Genomic DNA, 10,000 nt, shown 5'->3' with positions numbered 1-10,000 from the left:
CTTGTCTAACTACTGTCCCATTAGGAAAAGTTCTGTCATAAGCAAGGTTTTTAAGTCTTTAATTAAGAAACACTTAATCTCTCATCTTGAATCTAATAAGTTACTTTCTGATCATCAATATGGATTTCGACCTTCTACTACTACCTTTCGACCTTGGAGTTCTTGTTCTACTGCTAATTTGTCAACCAAAATAACTGATAGGTTCTATCATGCATTATATAGATGAGAAGAGGCTAAGGCTATCGCTCTCAACATTTCTAAAGCCTTAGATAAAGTTTGACATGCTGGTCTTCTCCATTAGATCTCTTCTTACAGTGTATCAGGTAACATCTTTAATGGGATCCCAAAGTGCCGAGACAAGTTTTGTTTATTTTAAAGAGAATGATAAAAAAAAATGTTTGGGCAGAATTTTTATAAGTAAAACAAAAAAATAAATGTATACCAACAAAAACAAACTTTGTTGTTTTACTCAAAGCTCGCCGTCTTCGCAGTAGCAATTCTCTCAGAGTCTTTAAAATAAACGTCATAAACTACAAACTTTATAATTTATTCAAGCGCGTTTAATTCCAAAGAGTTTTAGTAAATGAAGTCATTGTGGAACATTTTTGAATCAATATTTTTTGTTATTGTTTTATTTGTTTTTTAAAATAGCATTAATTATCAATCGTATGACTTTCCTATAAATTTTATAGTAAGCTAAACATAAGAATATTTTTTTATAGAGCGTAAAAACCAAGTAAAGTTAAGATTTTTATATTACACTTTTAAATAAAATAAATATATAAAAAAGTTGTTGATCACTTTATTATATATTCAAAATCTTTTTTTTTTTTTATGTAAATAATGGGAACTTTTTTTAGTTTATCTAAGCCGTTTATTGCTATGACGTTTTTGTTCTCCTATCGAAATGACATTTTAAAAATTTTTTAATTTTTAATTAATAAATAATTTTGGTAAACTACGTCATTTATTAGAGATAATAGTCGAATTTTTTGCTTTCTAGTTAGAAAATATTATTAAGTATGTCAATTTAGAGGAAATTGATAAATTTTGATGATTTGCATATAAATAAAGAATAAAAAAATGCTTTTAACAAACATTTTTAAGCTAACAAATTGTAAACTGTAATTTTTGTAACATGCTGTGTAAAGTTTTTTGTTCTTATAGCTTTAATATTTGGTTTTTAAGCTTGCAACTTTCATTCTAATTTTTATCATTGCTCTATAAGTTTTGAGTTAGTTTGCAACAACTGTTTCCGAAGGCTCAAGAATTTAATATTGTTTTTTGAGTCAGGAATTTAATACTGTTCTTATAAATATACTGTGTATGATGTAAATTATGTATTATTTTATGAGTCAGGAGTTTCATATTGTTTTTATAAATATGGAGTGTATAATGTAAATGATGTATTATTTTATGAGTCAGGAGTTTCATACTATTTTGTAAACATAGAGTGTATGATTTAAACATTGTTTTTATTATTTTTATAAACGTAGAGCGTATGATGTAAATGGTGTATTAGAAGAGTTTGAAGATATAAGAAGAACATTTACTTCATTTAAAGAAGGCTCAAGAGTTGATTTGGGGCTTCAAGCAATAAAAGAACTATTTGACAAAAGTGGTAGAGACTGGGTTTCTCAGGTTTGTTACAAAATGTTTTATATTCAGGTTGAATGAGTTTTGTTTTATATAATTTAAATCTGTATTACTGCTAGTAATGATTATGATTCTGTGTTGTGGTATTTATAATAACAATGCATAAATTTATGCGTTGAACATTTTTTTACAGTAGTGGCATAAAGTCACTTGACCCCAAAATAGAAAAATATAAGTTTTATTCAGTTTTAAATAGTTCAATATTTCAAAAAAAAGTAAAAATATTGTAAAGTCTTAACACATTATTTAGTCTAACACATCTTTTAAGTTATAACACATCATTTTAGAGTATCCTCCATTTGTTTCCAGAACAACATTGACATTTTGGCATACAATGTACCAGGTTCTGGGTTGTGATACTGGAGTTGAGTACCAAGCACTCTGCAAATGTTGTTAAAATTCAATCAGATTTTAAAATTCTTTCTGAAGAGCTCCTCCCACAAATTTTTTTTGGAATTCAAATCAGAAAATTGTGAAAACCATTTAATAGCATTGATACAAGTCTGTTTCATTTAAGTTCCATAAGTTATTCAGCCTTTTGTCATAGAACATTATTTTTTTGAATCAAAAAGACTTGTTTCTCCTAAAAAGCTTATTTGTTGAAAACTCCATACCATGAGAGAGCCTCTTTTGTGCTTGGCTGTGGCCACAAACCAACAACAAATTTCTTTTTCCTTTTTCCTACTCTCCTCTTTACATAAACCCTCTTAACTTTACAAAGCCTTTCATTTTGCAATGTTTTCAGTTTGCAATTATGACTTCTTCAATCCATTTCTGCCATTCAAGTCAACATCGTGTAGAAACTTTTAAACAGTTTTTGGTAGCAGTTGAACTTTGTGATTGTTTTACAGAAAAATTGCCATATCATATAATAATGTTTGCTGGGATCATGATTTAATGCCACTACTGTATGTATTTAAAAGTTTGGTAATAAAAAACAAAAAGTTGCTGGTCTTAAATATTCTTTAGTTTTTACTATTGTCTTTTCTAAATGTATTAGGTATTGATAGTTTTGACAGATTCTAAGAGTACTGAAGGCGTAGAGGTTATTGCACAATCATTGAGAGACTCAACAGTCAGCATATTTGTGATTGGTGAGATGTTTTATAACCTTATATACCATATGTGTTGCTAACAATACAAAAACAGGCAATCTTAATCACAAAACAAAACCACACAACTTGAACCACTAAATGAAAATGCACATCTAAAATCAAAAAACAAAATTGTAACCACAATCAAAAAACACGCAACTAGAATTCACTCTTTTAACATTTTTTTGACTTTACTAATAAAAAATGATGATTAGAAGAAAAAAATTTTTTGCAAGATTTTTTTTTTCTGTTTACAGGTTTGGCAAATAAAGATAGTCACTCAGACATCGGTCAAATGGAGAAAATTGCTTCTCAACCTACTCAGCATCATGTTTTCCAGATAGATATAAAAAAGCTTTTAGGAACAAATGAGAATGTAGCATATCCACAACATCTTGCACGAGTAATTCCTTACAAAATATGCAGAAGTAAGCATTCCGAAATATATTCACACACAAGTGTATATATATACATTAGGGTTATGGTTTTATTTTTTTGTAGAATAAATAATTTCCTGCGTCATAAATCGATGAACTTTTGTTTAAAAGTAGTAAAAATGGGTTTTATTTTTTAATTAAATTTTTTTAGTATCAACTTTTTGCAAACGGGAATTTTTTTTTTTTTAATTTTGGTCTTTAGTTTTTGAAAAAAAAATGAAAGTTAAAAAGAAACTTTTCTGACAACCAGGCAGGATATACTTATAAATTTTTGATTAAAAGTAATGAAAATGGGTTTTATTCTGATTAGTTTTCAAAAAAGTTCACCCTTAACATGAAACCTTTAATAAGAAGAAAAGTGTCCTTTATGCCTACTTCAACAACAGTAGCGGTAACAGCAACAACAATAGCTTTTAAATCCGAGTCTGTGGCAGAATATCAAGAGTCTGAAGATTCAGAACAACAGTCTGCAAGTACCAGCAAGAACTACAGCAAAACCAAAACTGCAACCAAATTAATAACATCTTTAAAGTTATCAACCAGCAAAGCTACAACCATTTGTCAACAGTTATCTCAAGATGGAATCGACATTCAGACACCTTCACAGTCTGGTATATTCAGATCAACTATTAAAGCTGTTAAACTTATTGAAGGAATGAAGAACTACATTTACATTACATTTAGAAAGCTGGTCACTGCACTTTTATGGTAAACATATTAGTCACCAAGAATATCAAATGTTAGTTAAGAATAAAAAAGAGCAATTAAGTAACAAGCACTACTACAACACACTACAAAAAGATCTACCAGATGAAAAAGCAGATACTGTTGTTAAAAGTATAACAGCTCTTCTTGATGAATACAATTTATAGAATGGTATAAAGATCATTACAGCGGACATTACAAATGTAAATGCTGGAAGAAGGAACAGGATTGTCAGTCAGTTACAAAGGTGTTTTACTGAAAAGAAACTGGAAGAACTACAATTCATTGGTTGTCAACATATTTTTGATGGAGTTCTTCATGTAGTAATGGATGAAGAACTTTGAGGAAACAACATATCACCCAATATCAAATATCTGTTTATCACAGAACTTGTAAAGAACTACAAACAGCTCAAGAAGAATTTCAAGAATAGTAAAGAAGTGATTACTAAAATAGCAGGATGAAGCGGTGATATTAAATTTCTAATACATTTAACTTGGGTATTCTGCTTTTTTGTAGAACCTGGAGTATTTTTTAAAATGAAGTTTCACTTTACAAATACCTAACTAAGTAATATAAGATAGAATTCCCAAGCAATACTAGCTTTTTAGGCATTTATTCTTCTACCAGAGAGAAGAGACTCACTACTCAACATTTGCAGATTCATTTTTTACAGATGGGTGGGTGAACCATTGGTTTACTTACCAAATGTACAATGATTATTGGAAGCTATGTAGCAGCTTACACAGTCAAAAAAAAAGTGTTAAACTTAGTGAAAATGTTTTGGAATCAGGAACCATTGAGAATGGAAATTCCCAGAATTAATCAGAGTGTAGAATGAGCAATCAAGTGTCTTTAATATCTTTTTGACATCTGTAAAAAAAAAGGAAAACCTTTAGCTTAGATTTATTTTGTCTAAATAAGGATAAGAATTATGTTTTCTTAGAAAAAATTATATTACTCTTTAATTAAGCTGAACACTACACAAACATTACATTTTTTTGATATATATAGTAGCTTTTTCTACTTGTAGAATTGTTATTGAAGTTTGTAATTTTATATTTATTTTTAATTTAGAGTGTTATGATGTAACAATAAACTGTTAAATGCTTTAAAACTACATAATAACTTTCCAATTAAAAATCAATGAAAAAATTAGAATTAGACTTCCGTAAAAAATTAGAATTAAAAAATAACAATCATTAAATATTTTACCCATACACAAATTTTTGGTTTGCGTAACCTTTTTCGATAAGAAAATCAAATTGATATTTTTTTCATTACTTTTGCACAAATATTCATTGATTTATGACCCAGAAACATGGGGTCACAAAAAGGTCAACCCTGATATACATTTATATACATACATACATACATACATATATTCATACATGTATATGTATTTGTATATGTATATGTATATGTATATATATATATATATATATATATATATATATATATATATATGTATATATATGTATGAATGAAGCCTTTTTTTTGTTTTTTTATTGTTTTGCGATGTTTATAAAATGTGCGCAGGGTGCTGAGGCACTAGTTTACGGCCTGCTGCTACAAGGAAGTGCTGCTACATAGGCTATCTTATAGCCCATTGCTACAAGGAAGTGCCGCTACATCAATTGAGGTTTGGTTTGGGCAAGCAATCTATCATTAAAAAAAAACTTTATTCAAGTTTTTAAACTTTTTCTGGTTTGGTTTATTAGCGTTCTCTAATAAACCAAACCAGAAAAAGTTTAAAAACTACAGTTTATGGAGCAAATCTGTTATTCCTCCTTTTTTGTGTGGTTCAGATTTTGTTACCTCACCTAAAGACAAGTCTGAATTGTTTGTTAAGAACTTTTCATCAATCTCTTGATTCCACTAATCACATTCTATTTGATATAGCTGACAAGCAGGTTGATCGATTGGTTGACATTTGTATCACTACAGCTTCTGACTTGTCTAACTACTGTCCCATTTAACTTCTTCCTATCATAGGCAAGGTTTTTGATTCTTTAATTAACAAACATTCAATCTCCTTATTTAAATCTAATAACTCACTTTTTGATTATTAATATGGATTTCAATCTTCTTGTTCTACTGCTGTTTTGTTAAGGGTAACAACGGATAGGTTTTATCATGCATCAGATATATGTGGACAGGTTAAGGCTATCACTTTCAATATTTCTAAAACCTTTGATAAAGTTAGGCATGCTGGTCTTCTTCATAAGCTTTCTTCTTACAGTGTATCAGGTAACATTTTTAAGATTATTGAATCCTTTCTTACCAATCTTAGTATAAAAGTTTTCGTCAATGGACAGCACTCTTCTTCATTTCCTGTAACTTCAGGGGTTCCTCAAGGTCTCCCCAAAATTTTTACATCTAAGGTGGCATTGTTTGCTGATGATAATACCATTATCTTGTTTTGATAAGAAGCCAACACTCTCTGATTGTTTGGAGGGAGCATTTGAGCTTGAAAAGGATCTCACTTCTGCTACAGCATGGGACTCTCAGTTGCTAGTGAACTTTAACTCAAATAAAACTAATTTTTTTCAGCTATCAGCTTTTATTGCTACATAAAAAAATTCTTCCTACATTTATGAACAGTAATGTACTCGCTGAGTCATATACCCCTTTGTCTTCTAGAATTAAATTTTACTTTTGATCTTTCTTAGAAACAATATAAAAAAATATATTGCAAAATTAGCATTTGTAAAGGTTACATCTCTTTATTGTGCTTGTCACTTTCTTACTCCGGATTCTATTCTTTATCTCTATAAATCTCAAATCCGTCCTTGTATGTAATAGTATTGCAGTATCTGGATCTTCAAATGATGTCCTTTCTCTTTTAGACAAGATGCATAAAAATGCATTGTAAGCATAGTTGGACTTGCTCTTGCAGCCAACCTTCAACCATTGTCACATGATCATAATGTAGCTTCTCTTTCTTTTTTCTATAAATACTTCAATCATTGCTGCTCTATAGAGCTAGCGCCCATTATAGTATTGTGCCATCTCCTAAAATTGATTCTCCTGTTACTCATCATTCAACTAAGTCTCATCCTTTTACTGTGACTGCTCCTAAGTCTTTTTCCGCAAACATCAGTTCTTTGGAATTTTCTCCCTTTATCTTGTTTTCCTAATTCAAATAATCTGCAATCTTTTAAGTCATCTGTTAATTGTTATCTTGCTTTATAAACTTCATGGCTCCCTTGAAGATAGAAAGAAAAGTGGTAGGCTTCCTAAGCTAACAAAAGATGAATATAAATATTTAAAAACCCTTTCTTTAAGAAATAGGAAAAAAACATCAACCGAGTTGACAAAGAACATTAAGACAGCAGCTGGGAAAAATGTCAGCTCTTCTTGTATTGGACAACACCTACTCAAATCGGGATTAAGAGGGTGTGTTGCAATTCAAAAACCATTATTACGGTGTGGCAATAAAGAAAATCAACTTGAATATGCAAAACAACACAAAAATTGGGCCCAGGAAATGTTTAATCAAGTTCTGTACACCAATGAGTTGAAGTTCAAAATTTTTGGAACAAAAAAACGCCAATATGTTTGAAGAAGAATTGGATAAGCCTATCAGCCCGAGTGGCTAAACCCTACTATTAAACACGGAGGAGGCTCTATACAAGTTCCGGGCTGTTTATCTTCATCTGGAGTAGGTGATTTGATCAAAATAGGGGGGTGACTCACCAGGGAAAGTTATGTAGATATCCTAAGGCACCATGCTGTATCTTCTGGAATAAAACTAATAGGTTATAATTTTATTCTGCAGCAGGACAATGACCCACAACATTGTTCCCAAGTGGTAAAAAATTATTTAAATGAAATGGCAGAAAAAGGAGTACTGGAATTAATGACCTGGCCTCCCCAGAGTCTAGTTTTGAATATAATTGAGCATATTTGGGATTACCTAGACAGAAAGAAGGTCGAACATGCTATATATATATGCATATATATATATATATGTATATATATATATATATATATATATATATATATACAGAGAGATAGAGATTTTTAAATATATGAACATCAATAAACACGAATTCTCTCAATACTAATTTTTTTAATTAAATCTAAGAAATTTTCACTAGATTTTTGATAATAGCATCTTCAGCTTTAATTACCAATTATTATTTATATTTAATTTTAGGCAAACAATAACTTCACTTTTTAATGACTTCTTCTTTAAAGTTTGCTTTAATTGGGATTCTTTAATGCTAAGTAAGAATAAAAAATATGGTCTCCTGAATTGCGGTTTTACATATTGACCATCATCTAAATTCATACCTCCGTTCTTAGGTCTGCATTTGTTAAACTGAATTTAAATTGATTCTCAAAATTTTATTTCAAATTTTTAAGGTTTTATTTTCAACATTTTTACTTGATTCCATTTTATATTCCATGGACATTTAATTGTATGATGCCCAATTGCAGATTGTTTCAATTTTTTTCAAATACATTTTTTTGGTGTTTTTTTTTTCATGTTGCTATTTTCATTTTTGTTTTGCTAATGTATTTTTTTTTACACTCGCATTCTATTAGGTATACTTCTGGATAACTATTTCATGTTAGTTTAGTTTTGTTGTGTGAAATTTGCAAAGATTTAAGATTTGCACTAGATTTAAAGATTTTCAAATTTATTCCAATTCAATTGTGTATTTAATGGCATGATGTTGACTGTTTAATATTTGAAAACAGGTGGTACTCTCTTTAATTGTAAATCTTGTGTGGCTATCATTTACCTACCTCCAAAATAATTTTATTTTTAGCAGTGGATTAGAATGAAGCGCCATGTCAATTGCTTTATTTTCGAAAAGTTGCAGATAACCTTCCGCTAGTATCACCACGAGTGAATATCCAATCAGACCTCAATCCACATGCTTGTGAATTTCTTCATTTCAAAAAAAAAAACATTTTTTTAATTTTATTTTTTTTATTTTTAATTATTCACCTCCCCAAGGCCAAGAGAGCCACTACAGTCCAGGAGGCTACTTTTTGTGGTTACAACCCTCTTTTAACTCCATAACTCTGAAACAAGAACCTCGATGAACAAGGCCGCTGCGCAGTGAAACAAGTTGAGTACATTTATAAAAACACAGATCTGTTAGTGATTTTTTTTTCCAGGTACACTAACTTTTTAGAAATATTAAAAATAAGCATATTTTTATTAAAAGTATTATTTTTATTAAAAAATAATATTTGTATTTTTTTGATTAGCAGATTTTTATTTTAGTTATTACAGTACTAACATTTATATTAGTTGCAGTTCTAACATTTATATTAGTTACAGTTCTAACATTTATATTAGTTACAGTTCTAACATTTATATTAGTTACAGTAGTACATTTATATTAGTTACAGTAGTACATTTTTGAAAATGTTTTCTTATACTTATGACATTTTAAAGAGTTTATTTCAGTGTAGAAATTGATTTGAATGTAGTTATTTTCTAATATGTCTACCATAGAGAATTTGTTTTGTTTAGAAAAGTAGAAATAATGTATAAAAGTAAATTTCAAGACTTGTGACTCATTGAAGAGGAGTTCAAATGCTGATTGCAAAAAGATAGAAAAAGATGAAACAAGTGCATTTTGTAAAGTTTGTTCGAAGTCCTTTAGCATTGCAATCAGTGGAATAGAAAATATAAAGCAGCATGCTAAAAGGAAGAAACATGTGGAAAGATACCCATCTAATAGCAGTAAGACAAGTTTTTTAAAAGACTATCTGAAGGAACTAATCCACCAGAACAAAAAACAGCTCTAAAGCAAACAAATTTGATTGATATGATGTCAAGAGATCAGACTTAAAATGCAGAGGTAATATGGGCACTAGAAGTTTTGAAATGTAAATATTCTTACAATTCTTCAGAATCAAAAAGTAAGCTGTTCTGCTCCAGGTTTCCAGACAGTCAAATTGCTCAAAGTTTCACTTGTGGAAAAATAAAATGCAGTTACATTTTATGTCACAGTGTTGCCCCTTTTGTTAAAGAAATGATGCTAAACAAATTGAACAAAGTTCCCTATTATACTACATTATTTGATGAATCTTATAACAAAGTTTCTAAAAAAAGTCAAATGGATCTACATGTTTTTACAT

At 29.5% G+C, this 10,000-nt stretch overlaps 1 protein-coding gene across 6 annotated transcripts in view; it reads left to right on the top strand.

The window, feature by feature from the left end:
- The window catches only part of LOC100203332 (metacaspase-2), a 68,810-nt gene that overhangs the window by 47,163 nt on the left and 11,647 nt on the right, over positions 1-10,000 (top strand). For all 6 annotated transcript variants that reach the window (XM_065812253.1, XM_065812251.1, XM_065812249.1 and 3 more), the window contains exons 20-22: positions 1,497-1,641; positions 2,657-2,750; positions 3,008-3,178. In XM_065812253.1, coding sequence (XP_065668325.1) covers positions 1,497-1,641; positions 2,657-2,750; positions 3,008-3,178 — 410 coding nt within the window. The remainder of the gene's footprint in view (positions 1-1,496; positions 1,642-2,656; positions 2,751-3,007; positions 3,179-10,000) is intronic.

Source organism: Hydra vulgaris, chromosome 12 (assembly GCF_038396675.1).
Source record: "Hydra vulgaris chromosome 12, alternate assembly HydraT2T_AEP".
In the NCBI taxonomy this organism is placed as follows: domain Eukaryota; kingdom Metazoa; phylum Cnidaria; class Hydrozoa; order Anthoathecata; family Hydridae; genus Hydra; species Hydra vulgaris.
The sequence above is the reverse complement of the archived record's forward strand: the minus strand, read 5'-3'. Positions and strand labels throughout refer to the sequence as shown.